General features: G+C 44.2%; 1 protein-coding gene across 5 annotated transcripts; it reads left to right on the top strand.

The window, feature by feature from the left end:
• Nucleotides 1–657: 657 nt before the first annotated feature.
• Nucleotides 658–23593, top strand: LOC129859070 (kelch-like protein 15). Of its 5 annotated transcripts, none has more exons than XM_055928425.1 (9): nt 658–913; nt 4627–4729; nt 5452–5590; nt 5685–5873; nt 8713–8937; nt 9062–9223; nt 15744–15953; nt 19840–20030; nt 20142–23593. In XM_055928425.1, exons 2-9 carry the CDS (start codon nt 4710–4712, stop codon nt 20986–20988), a joined length of 1983 nt encoding a protein of 660 aa, XP_055784400.1. In that variant the 5' UTR covers nt 658–913; nt 4627–4709; the 3' UTR covers nt 20989–23593. The 5 variants fall into 5 exon arrangements, with proteins under 5 accessions (XP_055784400.1, XP_055784397.1, XP_055784401.1 ...); XM_055928422.1 differs by lacking the exon at nt 4627–4729 and adding an exon at nt 1390–1477; XM_055928423.1 differs by lacking the exons at nt 658–913; nt 4627–4729 and adding exons at nt 920–1229; nt 1390–1477.
• Nucleotides 23594–24062: the final 469 nt, after the last annotated feature.

Genomic DNA, 24062 nt, shown 5'->3' with positions numbered 1-24062 from the left:
TACAGTGAAATGCCTTTCTTGCAAGCTCTAAACCCAACAATGCAGTTATCAATAATTATGTAATACAAAAAATAACAAGGTAGAACAAAAACACAAGAAATAAGAATACAAGAAAGTAAGTAAGCATACTCAATACAGGGTCAGTCAGTTCTAGTACCATATTTACAATGTGCAGGGATACTGTAGTGATAGAGGTAGATATGTAAGGTGACTAGGCATCAGGATATATGATAAACAAAGTAGCAGCAGCGTATAAGATGAGTGTATGTGCGTTTGTGTAGAGTCAGTATAAATGTATGTGCATATTATGTGTGTGTGAGCAAATTATATAGTGAGTGTTTGTGTGTGTGTGTGTTGGAGTGTCACTGTGTTTGAGTGTGTAAGGCCATGTGAGTATGCATAGAAAAAAATACAAATAAAATACAAGACACAAAAGAGAGTGAAAGAGAGAATAGTTGATTACAAGGTCAGTATGAGGAAGAGAGGCCTCAATTATTCTGTACTGCAGCTCTATAATCGCTCCTCAATTATTCTGCACTGCAGGTCTATAATCGCAGGTTGGCCCAGTATAGTACACCTGCTTGGTGATTTTGATTGACAGGCTCACTTCACTGCACAACGATGCCACTACAGTTCCGTTCGAATGGGCTATACCTCAGGAAATTACGTCAGTGCAGAGAATAATATGGCGTCTGCAATGGCTATGGACTCCATAGACAAACACTATTTTGATATCCAGTTAAAAGAACGACAAATTGAAGCCGCAGGGGGATTCTAAATGGACGATAAGGAATCTTCGGCGATGCTTTTCTATTGTCCTTTTTCTTGATCTCGGCTATAAACCCGCAGCCCATGTCAGAAGGAGCCAGGTCTGTCTGGTCGAAGAGGGGTTGTGGGGACTCGCAGCGCCGAGGTGAGAGACATTTTAGTCTGCTAAACTAGCTGCTAGGTAATTCCACGGGATGTCGTGAGCTACCAGTCACTGTTATTCTTGACCGTTATATTTGAAGAGTTTAAATTGCAATACAGTGTGTATTGCCGTTAGCAAGTTGGATAGCTACATTGACTATCAATTTGACCGTCTTGTCATGGCCTTGCGTGAAAAATAATCAAGCTGTGATTCCCCCGACTGCGCGAGCTCACTGGTTAAACTCAGTCTACAAAATATATGACTCTGTTTTAGCTAACGTTAGTTTGCTAGCCAACACGATTAGATCAAAGATTACATGGTGAGTCTACAGACATGCTTTTGAGTCAATTAAATGCACTAGCTAAAATACAATCATGATTTAATAAATATATCTATTTTTCTAGCTAGGTTTGTAGAACATCAGTTTTTCTTTCTCTCTCTGTCTCTGTCTGTCTCTTTCTCTGTGTGTCTGTCTTTAGATCAGGGCAAACATAAACAAAGGAAATGTGAGCGTCCCCTCAGCATGCTGTCAGCTAAACTCGAGACTGGCCTCGAGGCCCCCAAAAGGTACCATCTCCATGACAACCATAACACACATTCCAGGGGAAAACGAATGTCCCCTCTAATTAAAGCCTGCGATACTGCATGCATTTTTAGCAAAAAACAAGAACCCCCATTTTAGTGAATGGAAAAATGGCAATCATCTTGTAAAAAAAAGAACTAATTTGCCAGAATTTTACGTAGTTATGACATAACATTGAAGGTTGTGCAATGTAACAGGAATATTTAGACTTATGGATGCCACCCGTTAGATAAAATACGGAACGGTTCTGTATTTCACTGAAAGAATAAATGTTTTGTTTTCGAGATGATAGTTTCCGGATTCGACCATATTAATGACCTAAGGCTTGTATTTCTGTGTGTTATTATGTTATAATTAAGTCTATGATTTGATAGAGCAGTCTGACTAAGCGATGGTAGGCACCAGCAGGCTCGTAAGCATTCATTCAAACAGCACTTTCGTGCATTTTGCCAGCAGCTCTTCGCAGTGCTTCAAGCATTTCTCTGTTTATGACTTCAAGCCTATCAACTCCTGAGATTAGGCTGGTGTAACCGATGTGAAATGGCTAGCTAGTTAGCGGGGTACGCGCTAATAGCGTTTCAAACGTCACTCGCTCTGAGACTTGGAGTAGTTGTTCCCCTTGCTCTGCATGGGTAACGCTGCTTCGAGGGTGGCTGTTGTCGATGTGTTCCTGATTCGAGCCCAGGTAGGAGCGAGGAGAGGGACGGAAGCTATAATGTTACACTGGCAATACTAAAGTGCCTATAAGAACATCCAATAGTCAAAGGTATATGAAATACAAATCGTATAGAGAGAAATAGTCCTATAATTCCTATAATAACTACAACCTAAAACTTCTTACCTGGGAATATTGAAGACTCATGTTAAAAGGCACCACCAGCTTTCTCATGTTCTGAGCAAGGAACTTAAACGTTAGCTTTCTTACATGGCACATATTGCACTTTTACTTCTCCAACACTTGGTTTTTGCATTATTTAAACCAAATTGAACATGTTTCATTATTTATTTGAGGCTAAATTGATTTTATTGATGTATTATATTAAGTTAAAATAAATGTTCATTCAGTATTGTTGCAATTGTCATTATTATAAATATTGGCTTTTTTGGTCCTCCAATTATCGGTATCGGCGTTGAAAAATCATAATCGGTCGACCTCTATGTTGCCCAACTAATTCTGATTCATCCGCCACACACGTGATCGATAACTTTAGGTGGTGGGCCAAAAAACGAGGGAGGAGCTGATCATTTGTATATGTTCCTCATACAAAGTATATTTCAACACAGTCTGCTCAGGCAAATTTGCCGAACTGCTAAGCTTAGAACAAATCAGAACTCCTGTACATACCCCTCATGATGAAGACAGCCAATGGCCTGCTTCTATCTAGGATGTAAACGCAGCCTATACATATAGCTATACAATCTTCTCTAAAAACAGCAGGGCAAAATGTATACAATGTGCCCTGAAATAAGATGACCAGGGTTTGATTATATATCCCCAATTTCAAAGTTATATCATTGCTGCAACTCCCCAACGGGCTCGGGAGGCGAAACATGACCCGCCAAACCGCTTCTTCTTAACACCCGCCCGCTTAACCCAGAAGCCAGCCGCACCAATGTATCGGAGGAAACACTGTTCAACTGACGACAGAGGTCAGCCTGCAGGCACCCGGTCTGCCACAAGGAGTCGCTAGAGTGTGATGAGCAAAGTAAAGCCACTCCAGCCAAACCCTCCCCTAACCCGGACGACGCTGGGCCAATGAGACTCCTGATCATGGCCGGTTGTGATACAGCCAGAGATCGAACCTGGGTTTGTATTGACGCATCTAGCACTGCGATGCAGTGCCTTAGACCGCTGTGCCACTCGGGTGCCCCTAGGGTTTGATTTCTAAACAAGATGAGTTCTCAAATTTCTCCTTCTGCCCAGTACCATGGTGGGCATGCATAATGTTGGATGCATTGGAATATACAGTATGAAGGAGAATGATATGGTCTGCAGGATTATAGAAAAAGCAGTTGGAAAATGAATGTTTGAGTTTTAAATACTAAATGTTCAGTGAATGTGAATAAATGTTGGTGGTTTAAATGATTAGCTTAACTTTCCTACTGACCTTCTAAAAGTTGACGATGGCAAATTCATGCCAATCCATTATTCTACTGCTAACTATGACTGAATGAGGAATGTTTCCTGTAATGTACACTACCGTTCAAAGGTTTGGGGTCACTTAGAAATGCCCTTGTTTTTGAAAGAAAAGCACATATTTTTGTCCATTAAAAGAACATGAAATTGTTCATAAATACAGCGTAGACATTGTTAATGTTGTAAATGACTATTGCAGCTGGAAACGGAATATCTACATAGGCGTACAGAGGACCATTATCAGCAACCATCACTCCTGTGGTCCAATGGCACGTTGTGTTAGCTAATGCAAGTTTATAATTTTAAAAGGCTAATTAAACCCTTTATCAATTATGTTAGCACAGCTGGAGACTGTTGTTCTGATTTAAAGAATTAATAAAACTGTCCTTCTTTAGACTAGTTGAGTATTTGGAGCATCAGCATTTGTGGGTTCGATGACAGGCTCAAAATGGCCAGAAACAAAGACTTTCTTCTGAGAAATGAAGGCTATTCCATGTGAGAAATTGCCAAGAAACTGACGATCTCGTACAACGCTGTGTACTACTCCCTTTACAGAACAGTGCAAACTGTCTCTAACCAGAATAGAAAGAGGAGTGGGAGGCCCCGGTGCACAACTTAGCAAAAGGACAAGTACATTAGAGTGTTTAGTTTGAGAAACAGACGCCTAACAAGTCCTCAACTGGTAGCTTCATTAAATAGTACCCCCAAAACACCATTCTCAACGTCAACAGTGAAGAGTCAGGGATGCTGGCCTTCTAGCAGCCTTTTTATCTGGCCAGGAGGAAAGAATGGATGAAATGTAATTTGACTATAGGAATGGGGTCCTTGGAGTCTCAGTACGCGTTCTTCTCATTCAGAAAAAAGTTATATTCACACATCTGGCCAAACTTTCTCAGTAGCTTTAGGTCTTGGCCACGGCTTGGTTTGAATAATCTTTTGTATTGATTTTCAACATACAGTTTTGATGAACAATTTAATTTTGGGTTTGTCGTCCAGGTGATTCAGAGAAGGGCGTTGTTAGTTTCTCCCCGGACACAAGGGCCACTGTCCTCTGATTGGCTCGGAATACCCCCTCTGACATGCCCGTGGCCAATCAGAGGTGAGTGTGCAGTGTGTGTGTGTGTGTGTGTGTGTGTGTGGGGGGGGGGGGAGTGAATAGAGTGTTTGTGCATGCATTTGTATCTGTTTGTGGGTGGGTTTGCTGCTAGTGTGTGACGCTTCGAACACACCGACAGTCATTGCATTTTGGTACACCAGAATTACATTCATTTCCAATGAAACACTGCGTTTGCCTTGCAGCATTGTGTTGCAGTATGTTCAGTGTGGTGCATACTATCGAACGTATGCATCAAACTGTATGCGTAGACGGCTTGACAGAAATGGTAGCAGAAGGTGAATGTTGAAATGTTGTTGCATACATATCCAGATGATGCTGCGTACTATTTAGCTCAAAGACGCTGTCGGGGTGTTCGAGCGTAAGCGCGTGTGTGTGAGAGTGTACGCACGCAGCACCCATTTCTGTGTGGGTGTGTACGAGAGCTGAACTGCTGAGGTGTGAATGGTGAATGTTCTTGACGTCATTCCAGAGACAGTCTTACACACACGTGTTAGAGAGAAAAACAGCATTGGGTTTGGTCTGTAGTGTCACGGATCCCTTTTGACTGACATGGTGACAGTTTTTCTACTCTTTCATCGGTCTGTGTTTGAACAGTAAAGCATTAGTACTGCCATACTACCAGTGTGTTATTGATCCCTCTCCTTACTGCAGGTATGTGTTGTCAAAGGGGGAGGTGTGTGTTAAGCTCCTCTCTCCTCCTCCAGGTGTGTGATGTCGGGGGGGGAGGTGGAGGTGTACCTGTCCCAGGTTCATGATGGAAGCGTATCCTCAGGGTTCCGGGCGCTGTACGAGGAGAGGCTCCTATTGGACGTCACGCTGCTGATAGAGGAACACCACTTCCATGTTAGCAACACACACACACACGCATACACACACATACATACACACACACACACACTTTCACTAACATGTATTTTAATGTTATCCCCTCCTCCAGGCACACAAGGCCCTGCTGGCGACCCAGAGTGACTACTTCCGGGTCATGTTCACAGCAGACATGAGAGAGAGAGACCAGGACAAGATCCACATGAAGGGGTTAACGGCTGCCGGCTTCGGCCACGTCCTGAGGTTCATGTACTACGGTTCACTGGAGCTCAGCATGGTCACTGTGCAGGAGATACTACAGGTAACACACAGACCTTTAACCTGTTGAGGACAGAGGGCGCTGTTTACACTTTGGGGGGAAATCGTGCCCGATTTAAACGGCCTCGTACTCAATTCTTGCTCGTACAATATGCATATTATTATTACTATTGGATAGAAAACACTCTCTAGTTTCTAAAACCGTTTGAATTATATCTGTGAGTAAAACAGAACTCATTTTGCAGCAAACTTCCTGACAGGAAGTGGAAAATCTGAAATCGATGCTCTGTTCTAGGGCCTGCCTATAAATGTCCTTGATATTTATTAGTATACATGCACTTCATACGTCTTCCACTAGATGTCGACAGGCAGTGAGAGAAGAAATGGAGTGTGTAACTTGATCTGGGGTCGAACAAAAGCTCTTTGTATGACCTGTCACCAGTTTCCTGTTTTCTGGAGCGCGCGAGAAGGGACCTGGTATTGCCTTCTGAAAAGCTGTCGTTATAGACGACTAATATCTTCGGCTTTGATTTTATTTGATAAATGTGACAATATCATCGTAAAGTATGTTTTTTCAATATAGTTTTATTAGATTATTGAAATTTATTCGGGACGTTAGGTGTGTTGCGTTGTGTGCCTTTGTTCAGGAAGGAGAGCTTTGCGCTACTTTGCTAGCTTTCCGTGCTAATTGACTGGAGAAGAGGACATTCTAAAACCAAACAACGATTGTTCTGGACAAAGGACCCCTTGTACAACATTCTGATGGAAGATCATCAAAAGTATTTTTAAGTGATTTTATTCCCCCACTGCTTTTATGAATATCGCTAGCAACAAGAGAATAAATACATTATGAATTACGTACATACAGTAGAAAAGATAAGAATATCTTCTAATAACATCAACTTTATTTCTCAACTCCTAATATTGAGCTAATTACTCATTGGAGCTCATTACACTCACTGGAGTATGTGACATTGAAAAAGAACCTGCTAGTAAGTCGCGGCAACTTCTTGGACCTACATTTTTTCCAGCACATGGCTAGCCTTTGTTTAACCAGTTAAACAGCTGCTATTAGCGAAAATGTGTCTGAAGTGACCTTTCTAGCTAATAGACTGTTCGAGGTTACATTTAAGAGTACATATTATTTTATGAGACAATTTTACAAACTTTTAAATTATTTTTTTAGTAAATGTATTTATTGGTTTTCTTTTTTAAAGAGGAATGAAAATGTAATCGTTTTGAAGGTTATTTGTTGATTTGGAAATCTAAATTGGACGATTTTTAAGGTTGTCATACGATTTGGCGTGGGGTCGCCAGAATTTCTTGCAAAACAAATGGAGTTCCCAGAAAATCGTCCAGACAAATGGTGTCCCCGCTGAAAAAGTTACTTGCACTGAATACAACAGATGTAGACCATGAAACGCTTACTTATGAGCGCTTTCCCAACAGTCCAGTGTTTAAAAGTAAGAAACATTTGCAAAATAGAAAAGGAAATAGTAACACAAAATAACAATAATGAGGCTATATACAAGCAGTACCGGTACTGAGTCAATGTGCAGGGATACGTGGTCGTTTAGGTAATACAGTATGTACATGCAAGTGGGGTAAAAGTGACTAGGCAATCAGGATAGACAATAAAAAGAGTAGCAGCAGCGTATGTGAGGAGTGTGGCGTCATTATGCGTGTGTGTTTTAGTGTCAGTGTAGTGAGTGTGAGGGCCCATGTCAAATATTTTCGGCCTCCTGAGGGGGAAGAGGCATTGGGGTGCTTTCTTCACGACTGTGTTGGTGTGTTTGGACCATGATGGTTCCTTAGTGATGTGGACACAGGAAGTTGAAGCTCTCGATCCGTTCCACTACACCCCCATCAATGTGAAAGAACCTCCGTTTTCTGTAGTCCACAGTTTGTCTTGCTGACGTTGAGGGAGAGGTTGTTGTCCTGGCACCATAATGCCAGGTCTCTAACCGCCTTCCTATAAGCTGTCTCATTATCATCTGTGATCAGGCCTACCATCGTTGCATCGTCGACAAACTTAATGATTGTGTTGGAGTCGTGCATGGGCACGCAGTCGTGGGTGAACAGGGAGTACAGGATGGGAGTAAGCACGCACCCCTGAGGAGTCCCTGTGTTGAGGATAAGCGTGGCCGACGTGTTGTTGCCTACCCTCACCACCTGGGAGTGGCCCGTCAGAAAGTCAACAGGTATAATGTTTAGGTCCGGTATAGAGCGCATTTTACGCCGGACTTAGAGTTACGACCAGTGGTGTAAAGTACTTAAGTAAAAATACTTTCAAGTACTACTTAAATAGTTTTGGGGGTATCTTTACTTTAATATTTATAATTGACAACTTTTACTTTATTACATTCCTAAAGAAAATAATGTACTTTTTACTCCATACATTTTCCCTGACACCCAAAAGTACATTTTGAATACTTAACAGGACAGAAAAATGGTCTAATTCACACACTTATCAGGAGAACATCCCTGGTCATCCCTACTGCCTCTGATCTGGCAGACTCACTAATCACACATGCTTCATTTGTAAATGATGTCTGAGTGTTGGAGTGTGCCCCTGGCTCTCCGTAAATAAAAACAACTTGTAAATTGTGCCGTTTGTGCTTTAATATAAGAATTTTAAATTATTTATACTTTTACTTTTGATACTTAAGTATATTTGAGCAATTATATTTACTTTTGGTACTTAAGTATATAAGTACATTTTACTCAAGTAGTTTTTTACTGGATGACTTTAACTTGAGTCATTTTCTATGAAGGTATCTTTACTTTAACTCAAGTATGAAAATTGGGTACTTTTTCTACCACTGCTTATGACCAACTGGCCCCAGCTGACTAAGATCTGTCACTGTCTCCTCACCCTCTAGGCTGCAATGTACGTCCAGCTGACGGAGGTGGTAGAGTTCTGCTGTTCCTTCCTGCTGTCTAAGATCTGTCTGGAGAACTGTGCCGAGGTGATGAGACTTCTGGAGGACTTCAGCGTGGGGGTGGAGGGCGTGCAGGAGCAACTCGACAACTTCCTGCTGGAGAACTTTGTTCCTCTGATGAGCAAACCTGACTTCCTGCTCTACCTCAGCCTGGAGAGACTGCAGGTGTGGTGGAAGAACTGACTGGCACCCCCTAGTTAACTCTGTGTGTGTACCCGAACAGTGATGCTTTGAGCTCTTTAAAACAGGTGATATATTCTTGTTAACTCTGTGTGTCTGTGTGTGTCAGGCGTACCTGGACAGTGATGCCCTGAGTCGGTTCCCAGAGATAGAGCTGTATGAGTCTGTCCAGGCCTGGCTCCGACACGACCGCCGCCGATGGAGACACACAGACACTGTCGTCCAGTCTCTACGCTTCTGCCTCATGACCGCCGCTAACGTCTTCGAGAAGGTAAGACACACACAAATAGTGTTGCACGGTACACCGGTACTACGGTAGTATCACGGTACCGATGCTTATGATACCAACATTTTAGAGTAATGTAGAGTAAATTTAGAGTAATGTTTCATATGATACTACCAAGTTTTTCAGCCCTACCGATCTAAAGAACCTGCTGGCGCCTGTTATAATATGTTTATAAAGTCAGTTTTGTTTATAAAGTCAGTTGAATTGAAGCAACATTGACTAGTCTCTGGTATGCACAGATCCAATGATATCCACTTCACTTTCATGTGTATATCACGTGTGGCAGCTGTAATGAACCAGCCCCATCCCCTACCAGCCCTCACTCACCTGCTTCTCTCCGTCCGCTCTTCACATCCCCTACCAGCCCTCACTCACCTGCTTCTCTCCGTCCGCTCTTCACATCCCCTACCTGCCCTCACTCACCTGCTTCTCTCCGTCCGCTCTTCACATCCTCTACCAGCCCTCACTCACCTGCTTCTCTCCGTCCGCTCTTCACATCCCCTACTTGCCCTCACTCACCTGCTTCTCTCCGTCCGCTCTTCACATCCCCTACCAGCCCTCACTCACCTGCTTCTCTCCGTCCGCTCTTCACATCCCCTACCTGCCCTCACTCACCTGCTTCTCTCTGTCCGCTCTTCACATCCCCTACCTGCCCTCACTCACCTGCTTCTCTCCGTCCACTCTTCACATCCCCTACCTGCCCTCACTCGCCTGCTTCTCTCCGTCCACTCTTCACATCCCCTACCTGCCCTCACTCGCCTGCTTCTCTCCGTCCGCTCTTCACATCCCCTACCTGCCCTCACTCACCTGCTTCTCTCCGTCCACTCTTCACATCCCCTACCAGCCCTCACTTGCCTGCTTCTCTCCGTCCGCTCTTCACATCCCCTACAGCCGTCAGTTTTGAAAAATAAAATGTAGCCGTGATGGCGAGCGGAGATGCAGACCCAGACTCTGATGAGTCTTCTGTTGTTGGAGTTGTACGTTTGTTATTTTGGAGCAGCGCGCAAAGCGAGCAGTGTTGACACATTGTATAATTTAATTGCCTGTTCTAACCAAGAGCACAGACCAGTCTGAATAGACTTTGAAAGGGGAAATGGAGCACTGCTTGGCGACAGGCATGCTTACAGCTTTACAACAAAGAAAACGTCTCGTTTCTAGCCTAAACGGTTAAAAACATATGACCCATATTACAGGAGATGAATTTCTTTGTATCAGAATTCACACACATTTTATATAATTTCATATAATTTTTATATAATTTCACAAATGTTACGGGCCATTTTAAACTAATCCGGGTCGCTAATTATTGGTTTGATAACAACCAATTGGTAACTTGTCAGTAGGTTTAGGCACATCTGACACAGGAAGAAAGGAAAAGGGTCTGCTACTCATGAGATGTGCTTCAAAAGGTAGGATTCATATAGGCCTAATGGAAGCCTGAACTATTTCGAATCTATTTATTTCTGGTGCTCCTTAAATTCTGTTTGGTGCCAAATGGTTTAAAAGTTGGGAGCAGTGTGTGTTTGAGAGAGAGGGAGACAGAGCGGGGGGTGTGTTTATGAGAGAGAGGGAGACGGAGAGAGGGAGGTGTGTGTTTATGAGAGAGAGAGAGGGAGACGGAGAGAGGGAGGTGTGTGTTTATGAGAGAGAGAGAGGGAGACGGAGAGAGGGAGGTGTGTGTTAATGAGAGAGAGAGGGAGGTGTGTGTTTATGAGAGAGAGGGAGACGGAGAGAGGGAGGTGTGTGTTTATGAGAGAGCGAGGGAGACGGAGAGAGGGAGGTGTGTGTTTATGAGAGAGCGAGGGAGACGGAGAGAGGGAGGTGTGTGTTTATGAGAGAGAGAGGGAGACGGAGAGAGGGAGGTGTGTGTTAATGAGAGAGAGAGGGAGGTGTGTGTTTATGAGAGAGAGGGAGACGGAGAGAGGGAGGTGTGTGTTTATGAGAGAGCGAGGGAGACGGAGAGAGGGAGGTGTGTGTTTATGAGAGAGCGAGGGAGACGGAGAGAGGGAGGTGTGTGTTTATGAGAGAGAGAGGGAGACGGAGAGAGGGAGGTGTGTGTTTATGAGAGAGCGAGGGAGACGGAGAGAGGGAGGTGTGTGTTTATGAGAGAGAGGGGGAGACAGAGTGTGTGAGGAAGGGAGGGAGAGTGTGTCTGTCTTAACTAAAGAGTAAAGAAGGTGTCATGCAGTGTTTTCCCCTTACTGACACAATTGCATTTACATGTTTACATGTTGGTCATTTAGCAGAAGCTCTTATCCAGAGTGCCCTACAGTTAGTGCATTGATCTTAAGATAGCTAGGAGGGACCACCACGTATCACAGTCATAAAAAGTAAAATGTTCCTCAATAACGTAGAGTCAGAGCTAGAAGGGGGGCATGGTCAAGTGCGAGTGTGCTGGTTAAGTGTATTTTTGTCATTTGTTATCATGTTTGAAGAGGTAGTCTTTCAGATGTTTTCGGAAGATGGGCAGGGACTCTGCTGTCCTAGATTCACGGGGAAGCTGGTTCCACCATTGTGGTGCCAGAACAGAAAAGAGCTTGGACTGGGCTGAGCAGGAGCTGCCCTCCCGTAGGGGTGGGAAGGCCAAGAGACCAGATGTGGCAGAACGAAGTACTCGGGTTGGGGTGTAGGGTTTGAGCATATCCTGAAGGTAGGGGGGAGCAGGTTCTCTTGCTGTTCCCGTAGGTAAGCACCATGGTCTTGTAGTGGATGCGAGCTTCAACTAGAAGCCAGTGGAGTGTGCGGAGGAGCGGGGTGACATGAGAGAACTTGGGAAGGTTGAACACTAGGTGTGCTGCAGTGTTTTGCAGGGGTTTAATGGCACAAGCGGGGAGCCCAGCCTACACAGAGTTGCAGTAGTCCAGATGGGAGATGACAAGTGCCTGGATTAGGACTGGCGCCGCTTCCTGTGTGATGTAGGGTCGTACTCTACGGATGTTGTAGAGCATGAACCTGCAGGAGTGAGTCACTGCTTTGACGTTGGCAGAGAACGACAGGGTGTTGTCCAGGGTCACACCAAGTTTCATTGCACTCTGGAAGGGGGACACTGGAGTTGTCAACCGTGATGGAGAGGTCTTGGAGCAGGCAGGCCTGCCCCGGGAGGAAGAGCAGTTCTGTCTTGTGTTTGAGGTGGTGGGCTGACAGCCAAGGTGAGATATCTGCCAGGCACGCAGAGATGCATGTTGCCATCTGGGTGTCAGAAAGGGAGGAAGGAGAACTAGTTGAGTGTCATCCGCATAGCAATGATAGGAGAGACCATGTAAGGATATGACGGAGCCTAATGACTTGGTGTATAGAGAGAAAAGGAGAGGACCTAGACCCGAGCTCTGGGGGACACCAGTAGTGAGAGTCCGTGGTGCAGACACAGATCCTCTCCACGTCATCTGGTAGGAACGGCCTGCCAGGTAGGATGCAGAGCCTGAGATGCCCAGTTGTGAGAAGGTGGAGAGGAGGATCTGATGGTTCAGAGGGTCAAAGGCAGCGGATAGATCTAGGAGGATGAGAATAGAGGAGAGAGAGGCAGCTTTGGTAGTGCGGAGAGCCTCCGTGACACAGAGAAGAGGAGTCTCGGTTGAGTGACCCGTCTTGAAGCCTGACTGGTTAAGGTCAAGAAGATCGTTCTGAGAGAGATGCAAATCATTATGCATATATATCACAGGAGGTTGGTGGCACCTTCATTGAGGAGGATGGGCTCGTGGTAATAGCTGGAGTGGAATGGTATTAAACACATGGTTTATATGTGTTTGATACCATTCTATTTGTGACGTTCCAGCCATTATTATGATCCATCCTCCCTTCACCCGTCTCAACTGATGTGTACTCCTTCCTCCCATTCCTCCAAATCACAGGTAAGCCTTTGTAAATATGAGCAAATCAGCCAATCTATACAGTATTATACACTGAACAGTGTGAAGTTAAATTGAATGTGTTGTATTGAGTAGGAGTGTGAATTTCAGTGCCAGGTTTTTGGAGAAGGTTTAGACAACAGGAACAAGCGTCCGGGGGACGGGGGCGAACAGCATGATGGGTCACTGATTTTCTTCCACCGTGGTATCACGATACTCCTCGGTATCATGATACTTGGCCTGGCATTGTATCATTGGTAAAATGTTGGTATCGTGGCAAGCCTACACACACACACACACACACACACACACACACACACACACACACACACACACACACACACACACACACACACACACACACACACACACACACACACACACACACACACACACACACACACACACACACACACACACACACACACACACACACACACACACACACACACACACACACACACACACACACACACACACACACACACACACACACACACACACACACACACACACACACACACACACACACACACACACACACACACACACACACACACACACACACACACACACACACACACACACACACACACACACACACACACACACACACACACACACACACACACACACACACACACACACACACACACACACACACACACACACACACACACACACACACACACACACACACACACACACACACACACACACACACACACACACACACACACACACACACACACACACACACACACACACACACACACACACACACACACACTGCTCAAAAATATAAAGGGAACACTTAAACAACACAATGTAACTCCAAGTCAATCACACTTCTGTGAAATCAAACTGTCCACTTAGGAAGCAACACTGATTGACAATAAATTTCACATGCTGTTGTGCAAATAGAATAGACAAAAGGTGGAAATTATAGGCAATTAGCAAGACACCCCCCAAAAAGGAGTGATTCTGCAGGTGGTGACCACAGACCACTTCTCAGTTCCTATGCTTCCTGGCTGATGTTTTGGTCACTTTTGAATGCTGGCGGTGCTCTCACTCTAGTGGTCGCATAAGACGGAGTCAACAACCCACACAAGTGGCTCAGGTAGTGCAGTTCATCCAGGATGGCACATCAATGTGAGCTGTGGCAAAAAGGTTTGCTGTGTCTGTCAGCGTAGTGTCCAGAGCATGGAGGCGCTACCAGGAGACATGCCAGTACATCAGGAGACATGGAGGAGGCCGTAGGAGGGCAACAACCCAGCAGCAGGACCGCTACCTCCGCCTTTGTGCAAGGAGGTGCACTGCCAGAGCCCTGCAAAATGACCTCCAGCAGGCCACAAATGTGCATGTGTCTGCTCAAACGGTCAGAAACAGACTCCATGAGGGTGGTATGAGGACCCGACGTCCACAGGTGGGGGTTGTGCTTACAGTCCAACACCGTGCAGGACGTTTGGCATTTGGCAGAGAACACCAAGATTGTCAAATTCGCCACTGGCGCCCTGTGCTCTTCACAGATGAAAGCAGGTTCACACTGAGCACATGTGACAGACGTGACAGAGTCTGGAGACTCTGTGGAGAACGTTCTGCTGCCTGCAACATCCTCCAGCATGACCGGTTTGGCGATGGGTCAGTCATGGTGTGGGGTGGCATTTCTTTGTGGGGCCGCACAGCCCTCCATATGCTCGCCAGAGGTAGCCTGACTGCCAATAGGTACCAAGATGAGATCCTCAGACCCCTTGTGAGACCATATGCTGACACATGCACATTTGTGGCCTGCTGGAGGTCATTTTGCAGGGCTCTGGCAGTGCACCTCCTTGCACAAAGGCGGAGGTAGCTTTATTTATTTTATTTTTTATTTATTTATTTTTTACATTTTATCCCCTTTTCTCCCCAATTTTCGTGGTATCCAATCGCTAGTAATTACTACAAAAAGTATATGGTATCCAATTGTTAGTAGTTACTGTCTTGTCTCATCGCTACAACTCCCGTACGGGCTCGGGAGAGACGAAGGTCGAAAGCCATGCGTCCTCCGAAGCACAACCCAACCAAGCCGCACTGCTTCTTAACACAGCGCGCCTCCAACCCGGAAGCCAGCCGCACCAATGTGTCGGAGGAAACACCGTGCACCTGGCCCCCTTGGTTAGCGCGCACTGCGCCCAGCCCGCCACAGGAGTCGCTGGAGCGCGATGAGACAAAGAAATCCCTACCGGCCAAACCCTCCCTAACCCGGACGACGCTGGCCCAATTGTGCGTCGCCCCACGGACCTCCCGGTCGCGGCCGGCTGCGACAGAGCCTGGGGGCGAACCCAGAGACTCTGGTGGCGCAGTTAGCACTGCGATGCAGTGCCCTAGACCACTGCGCCACCCGGGAGGCCCTTAATTTCCACCTTTTGTCTATTCCATTTGCACAACAGCATGTGAAATTTATTGTCAATCAGTGTTGCTTCCTAAGTGGACAGTTTGATTTCACAGAAGTGTGATTGACTTGGAGTTATATTGTGTTGTTTAAGTGTTCCCTTTATTTTTTGAGCAGTGTGTATATATATATATATATATATCACACACACACACTGATACTGTTGCAAGATGAGGCCTTCTGCCTTCCTCTATGACATCACCTCTGACTAATTCGTCATCTCCCTCAGGTGAAGACGTCAGAGTTCTATCGTTACTCTCGACAGCTGCGTCAGGAGGTGGACCAGGCTCTCAGCTACTTCCACGACGTCAACGAGCAGCCACTGGTCGAGACGCGGTCCAACCGCATCCGCTCAGTCCGACCGCAGACGGCCGTGTTCAGGGGCATGATCGGACACAGCATGGTCAACAGCAAGATCCTACTGCTGCACAAACCCAAGGTATGATCCTACTGCCGCACAGACCCATGGACCGATCCTACTGCCGCACAGACCCAAGGTACGATCCTACTGCCGCACAGACCCAAGGTACGATCCTACTGCCGCACAGACCCAAGGTACGATCCTACTGCCGCACAGACCCAAGGTACGATCCTACTGCCGCACAGACCCAAGGTACGATCCTACTGCCGCACAGACCCAAGGTACGATCCTACTGCCGCACAAACCCAAGGTACGATCCTACTGCCGCACAGACCCAAGGTACGATCCTACTGCCGCACAGACCCAAGGTACGATCCTACTGCCGCACAGACCCAAGGTACGATCCTACTGCCGCACAGACCCAAGGTACGATCCTACTGCCGCACAGACCCAAGGTACGATCCTACTGCCGCACAGACCCAAGGTACGATCCTACTGCCGCACAGACCCAAGGTACGATCCTACTGCCGCACAGACCCAAGGTACGATCCTACTGCCGCACAGACCCAAGGTACGATCCTACTGCCGCACAGACCCAAGGTACGATCCTACTGCCGCACAAACCCAAGGTACGATCCTACTGCCGCACAGACCCAAGGTACGATCCTACTGCCGCACTTAGGATACAAGGACACAGCCGGGGGGGGTCTGCGTTGGTACCAGAGGGGTACCAACGCTCCTACTGAAGAGCTACTGGGTGTTGAGACTTGTTACTGCCATGCTCTAATATGTCAGGTCTAATGTCTATAATGTAACATTATACACATGTCTGTCTGTGTCTATAATGTGTGTCTGTCTGTCTATAATGTGTCTGTCTGTCTGTCTATAATGTCTGTCTATAATGTGTGTCTGTCTATAATGTATCTAGATATATAATGTGTCAGTGTTTAATGTATCTATAATATCTACAATATCTGTGTGTCTATGATTCGTATAATATGTATATAGCTGTGTTCAAATGTCTTTTTTTTTTACCCTTATTTTACCAGGTAAGTTGACAGAACACGTTCTCATTTACAGCAACGACCTGGGGAATAGTTACAGGGGATGAATAAGCCAAAAGTAAGCTGGGGATGATTAGGTTTCCATGATGGTATGAAGGCCAGATTGGGAATTTAGCCAGGACACCAGGGTTAACACCCCTACTCTTACAATAAGTGCCATTGGATCTTTAGTGACCACAGAGAGTTAGGACACCCGTTTAACGTCCCATCTGAAAGACGGCACCCTACACAGGGCAGTGGCATTGGGGCATTGGGATATTTTTTTTAGACCCGAGGAAAGGGTGACTCCAACTGGCCCTCCAACACCACTTCCATCAGCATCTGGTCTCCCATCCAGGACCAATCCTGCTTAGCTTCAGAAGCAAACCAGTAGTGGGATGCAGGGTGGTAATACCCATACTAACATACTGTATACTACATACTTAATGAATATATACTATTTCATTTTAGTATACTGTAAACAAACGGTATCTTTTCAGTTGAGTGTACTAGCGCTTCGCCTGTCTACTGGAAGTTGATGCTGTTGCTATGCAACTTCTTTCTAGCTTGTTAGCATGTCTAACAAATTACTAGATGGACATCTTACAACTTCATTAACAATGTCCATTGAGAACGCACAACGATTACACCACTTAGCTAAGCTAAGAATGACGTGAATAATAAAGTCAATAAATGTTAGTTAGATAGCATATAATTAATTTATTTCCAAGTTTTGTGTATTAGTTACCAACTAACGAGGTAGCTAGCTAACATACCGATACATACAAGTAACTGCTGTAATGATATGCGGTCTGTAAGGCTAGCATAGCTAACAAATTGTCAGCCAACATAACGTAACATATTTGAAAAGGCATTACTTTCTTACATTGCTCAATTCTTAACAATTGTCATCAGTTAAAGCAGTGAATTTGTTTCCGCTCTCGTCGGACTTCGGCTGCATACTTTCAGACATTTTCTTCAAATCTGAATGTTGTGAAGCCTTTCCCATTTTCTGAAGAATTGCATTATGGGCCCTAAAAGCACGGCAATAGTGTCCACAGTTTGTGTACTGCATATTTTGGTGAATGTAGTACGACATCCGGGAACTTTTGGCATACTATATCCATACTATGACCAATAAGCATACTAACTATATCCATACTATGACCAATAAGCATACTAACTATATCCATACTATGACCAATAAGCATACTAACTATATCCATACTATGACCAATAAGCATACTAACTATATCCATACTATGACCAATGAGCATACTAACTATATCCATACTATGACCAATGAGCATACTAACTATATCCATACTATGACCAATGAGCATACTAACTATATCCATACTATGACCAATAAGCATACTAACTATATCCATACTATGACCAATGAGCATACTAACTTTATCCATACTATGACCAATAAGCATACTAACTGTATCCATACTATGACCAATAAGCATACTAACTTTATCCATACTATGACCAATAAGCATACTAACTATATCCATACTATGACCAATAAGCATACTAACTTTATCCATACTATGACCAATGAGCATACTAACTTTATCCATACTATGACCAATGAGCATACTAACTATATCCATACTATGACCAATAAGCATACTAACTATATCCATACTATGACCAATGAGCATACTAACTATATCCATACTATGACCAATAAGCATACTAACTATATCCATACTATGACCAATAAGCATACTAAGTATATCCATACTATGACCAATAAGCATACTAAGTATATCCATACTATGACCAATAAGCATACTAACTATATCCATACTATGACCAATAAGCATACTAACTATATCCATACTATGACCAATGAGCATACTAACTATATCCATACTATGACCAATGAGCATACTAACTATATCCATACTATGACCAATGAGCATACTAACTATATCCATACTATGACCAATGAGCATACTAACTATATCCATACTATGACCAATGAGCATACTAACTATATCCATACTATGACCAATGAGCATACTAACTATATCCATACTATGACCAATAAGCATACTAACTATATCCATACTATGACCAATAAGCATACTAACTATATCCATACTATGACCAATAAGCATACTAACTTTATCCATACTATGACCAATAAGCATACTAACTATATCCATACTATGACCAATAAGCATACTAACTATATCCATACTATGACCAATGAGCATACTAACTATATCCATACTATGACCAATGAGCATACTAACTATATCCATACTATGACCAATGAGCATACTAACTTTATCCATACTATGACCAATGAGCATACTAACTATATCCATACTATGACCAATAAGCATACTAACTATATCCATACTATGACCAATAAGCATACTAACTATATCCATACTATGACCAATAAGCATACTAACTTTATCCATACTATGACCAATAAGCATACTAACTTTATCCATACTATGACCAATGAGCATACTAACTATATCCATACTATGACCAATAAGCATACTAACTATATCCATACTATGACCAATGAGCATACTAACTATATCCATACTATGACCAATGAGCATACTAAGTATATCCATACTATGACCAATAAGCATACTAAGTATATCCATACTATGACCAATAAGCATACTAAGTATATCCATACTATGACCAATAAGCATACTAACTATATCCATACTATGACCAATAAGCATACTAACTATATCCATACTATGACCAATAAGCATACTAACTACATACTAATTTTACATCACAAAAAAACTGCTTGTGTCTATGTCTATAATGTGTCTAATGTATATCATAGCTATAATGTGCCTAATGTCTGTGTGTAATGTATATGTCCGTTTATAATGTGTCTATAATGTGTGTGTATGACCTGTCCGTAGGTGTGGTGGGAGTTGGAAGGTCCCCAGGTCCCTCTCCGACCAGACTGCTTGGCCATCGTCAACAACTTTGCCTTTCTGCTGGGGGGGGAGGAGCTAGGGCCTGACGGGGAGTTCCACGCCTCCTCTAAAGTCTACCGCTACGACCCCCGCCAGAACTCCTGGCTACGCATGGCCGACATGTCTGTGCCCAGGTCTGTACTTGTCACTTCCCAGGTGTGACATGGTTTCATGTTTCTACAAGATCTATTAGCTGTGAAGAAAGGGGGGGAAAAACGTTTTGTTTTTTGTGTCTTCACTTCAAGGTCAGAGTTTGCAGTGGGGGTTATTGGTAAGTTCATCTACGCGGTGGCTGGGCGGACGCGGGATGAGACCTTTTACTCCACGGAACGCTATGACATCACGGCAGACCGCTGGGAGTTTGTGGATCCGTACCCAGTCAACAAGTACGGTCATGAGGGCACGGTCCTGAATGGTAAACTCTATATCACCGGAGGAATCACCTCCTCGTCCACCTCCAAACAGGTGTGTGTGTTCGACCCGGGGCGGGACGAGGGGGGAGGGGTGTGTCTTTTCGACCCGGTGCGGGACATGGGGGGAGGGGTGTGTGTGTTCGACCCTGGACGGGAGGCAGGGGGAGGGTTGTGTGTAGCAGGCTCTGCGGGAACGGGAACAACGGACACACACAGGACACGTTCAGCCCGTACTCCCCTCCTCCCCAACACACACACCAGCTGCTGGGAGAACAAGGCGAAGATGAATTACGCTCGCTGCTTCCACAAGATGATCTCCCACAACGGGAAGCTGTACGTGTTCGGGGGGGTGTGTGTGATCCTTCGGGCGTCATTCGAGTCACAGGGCTGCCCGTCCACGGAGGTTTACGACCCTGAGACAGACGAGTGGACCATCCTGGCGTCGATGCCCATCGGGCGCAGTGGGCACGGCGTTGCGGTGCTGGACAGACAGATCATGGTACTGGGGGGCCTCTGCTATAACGGACATTACTCCGACTCCATCCTGACCTTTGACCCCGATGACAACAAGTGGAAAGAGGACGAGTATCCCAGGATGCCTTGCAAATTGGATGGGCTGCAGGTCTGCACTCTGCACTTCCCCGAGTACGTCCTGGAGCACGTCCGGCGCTGCAGCTGAGGTCTGGTTCAGTTCAGACACACCCCTTTAAGGTTTGGGAATGCCCCCTTTTAAGACCGACTCCCCCTACAGGCTCCAGGAGTGGAGGTGGAGGATTGGTGTTTACAGGTGTGACACTAACACTCTAACACAGAAGCTTTTCAACTAGACACAGACTGAGCTAAACATGGCATAGTAATCTGTCCTCACGGGCAGAAAATTGAGCTTTGCTAATGATCAGTGATGGTGGGCAACTCAAGCTGATCTGTTTCAAAATAAGCTTTTCAGAAAAAGGGAAGAATTGAGAAAAGATTTTTCATAATTCAGCTGGTTTATTTTGGACTGAGGTCAGTTTCATATTGTTGTTATTATGATTCTGTTTCAGCCTACAGTCCTACAAGCCCTGTCTGACTGAACCAATAATGTGTATAAACCCTGGATGACTGACAGTGGGGTGCTGTATTGAAGCCATTTTGGTACTACAGTGTAAAAAAAGATTTGGGAAGCTATAGAAATAAAAGTTTCAATGTCTACGTTTTTTACTAGTATAATATATGTTAATTATGTGAACTAAACATACAAAAAAAAGTTTTATAAAAACATATTCCATAAAGTAAGTGCTTTAGAGAGTACTAATGTTACTGTCCCCACTACAACAAGGAAATGCTTAAATACATGTGATTTTGTCAATTTTATTGGCAAATTAATAGCATCAGCAATCCAGGGTTTATTGACGTCATTGGTCTGAACCATGTCTGTCTGTATGTCTCAACCATGCTGTGTCATGTTCATGTGATGTCATGTAGTCTCTCTAATAACCCTTTCTCTGATGCCGCTTTCAAGACAACTGGGAACTCGGAAATCTCCTACCTGTGACTTCAAGACGTGCGTTCAACACAACTGGGAAATCGGGGGGAGCGAGCTCCGACTGGGAAAAATAGTTTTGAACGGTCATCTAACTCGGAATGACCTTCCCAGTTCTCTTGAAAGCACCATTAGTCTGTGGAGCTGGAGTGTGTGTGTGTGTGTGTGTGTGTGTGTGTGTGTGTGTGATACATGAATGAGCAAAATAGAAAAAAATATGCATTCATCATACTATTGGGATTGTGAGAAAGATGATCATGGTGATGATTTAGTGTTGTCATGACTACACTGCAATAACACTGTCCTGCTGACAGAGAGCCATGTAACAGTTCAGAGGTCAGGGATGACTGCAGTGTGAAGGTCCCCGTCTCTCTGGCAGTACTGTATGTAAGATTTCACTTTATTTATTGACGTTAACCATCTGCTCTGAGTGTTGCTGTGGCAGACTACTGGAGGGTGTGTTAGATTGTAGGAGTTGGCCCCAGAAATGTACCAGAAACAACTTTTGATTCAAAAAATTAAATAAGTTGATACAGAAAAGGAGTTAATATTAAATATCAATTTGAAATAGGCTCAAAACTCCCAGTAACGCATTAACTATTTATGCTTGATCATATTTTGAGTGTTAAAGGTGATCTGGCTAACTTATGGATCCTACTTTGTAAAGCCCTACCCTGGCTTAGTCCTGTCTGTCTGTCTGTCTGTCTGTCTGACGGGGCCAGCTGCAGCATATGAACCTGCTCATCTCTCCTTCTTTTCATGAGCAACAATGAAAAGGGCTAAAGCACGTTCTTCTGCAGTTCTCTCTGTCAGCCATTTTTTGTATGTGTGTTTATCGAGATCCATCCACCACCAGCTAACTGTGTGATTGTGGTTGGGATGTTGGGTTGATGTGATTGGCATTGCAATAGAGCATAGTCTTTATGATACTTTGAGAGAGAGATTGTGTCACTCTTTCTCTGATTCCACATCTCCCTCATCTTTCACCCCTTTCCTCTACCCAGCGTCCTCTTGCCTGCACTCACGGCTCTATTCAATCAAACCTGCAGTGCAGTATTTATGCAGTAGCATACAAACATGTCTTTTCTCCCACAGTCAAAAAGTCACAGAGCGGTTTGTGGTACTGTATAAATACCAGGCAGACCCCCCTCACAGGCAGTGGCTTCATTTGACAGAATAAGATGTGTGCTCAATGTGGGCAGTAGTGTATAAACAGGGACTGTTAACATCACTAAGGCAGCTTAGATGTAATAAGGTATTCTGTCATCTCCCATCTATCTGTGTCTTTGTCTATTTTCTCATGTAAAAATTACTATGGATATCATGAACACTTAGGCCCAGTTGGTTTTCCAGACGGTAAACCTACTTCTGCACTAAAAAGAAATGCACAATAGTGAACCTCCACTGAAAGTGTTTTTTAGTCCAGGAATAGCATGTGTCTGGCAAACGGGCCAATATTATGCCAAACTTCAGTCTTTAAACAGCGGTCTCCCTCTGCTGGTCAACATGTGTATTACTCCTGCTGTTTTTATTTGGGACGGGGCTTGTCTGTCTGTCATAGCTCAGCATTTATAATCAGCCCTCAGTCTCAGTAGGATAAAATGATAGAATATGGTGGATAGAAACTCCCTGTACGATGACTATTTCTAAAAGAAAAAATAAATGAGATAAACAATGTATTTACTATAATCTGAGTAGACACTGCTATTTCGAACAGTTTGTAATTTATATCCAGAAATAAATGTTCATACTGTTAAGCTTTTCTGCTTTACTTGAGTGTTTTATTGAGTGTGTTGGCAGTGGTGTAAAGTACTTAACTAAAACTACTTTAAAGTACAACTAGGTCGTTTTGGGGGGTATCTGTACTTTACTATTTATATTTTTTTACGACGTTTATTTCACTACATTCCTAAAGATAACACGTGTCATCCCTATTGCCTCTGATCTGGCTGACTCACTAAACACATGCAACTTTTGTAAATGATGTTGGAGTGCCCCTGTCTATCGGTACATTTTAAAAACAAGAAAATGGTGTCATCTGCTTTGCGTAATACAAGAAATATGAAATGATTTATACTTTTACTTTTGATACTTAAGTATATTTACAACCTTATACTTTTACTCAAGTACTATTTTACTGGGTGACTTTCCCTTTTACCTTAATATTAGAAAAATACTCAAGTATCTAATCATTTTACTCAAGTATGAGAAATGGGTACTTTTTCCGTCAC

The sequence above is a fragment of the Salvelinus fontinalis genome, chromosome 7, assembly GCF_029448725.1.
Source record: "Salvelinus fontinalis isolate EN_2023a chromosome 7, ASM2944872v1, whole genome shotgun sequence".
Taxonomy (NCBI): domain Eukaryota; kingdom Metazoa; phylum Chordata; class Actinopteri; order Salmoniformes; family Salmonidae; genus Salvelinus; species Salvelinus fontinalis.
Note: the sequence above shows the minus strand (reverse complement) of the source record. Positions and strands in the feature narration are given on the sequence as shown.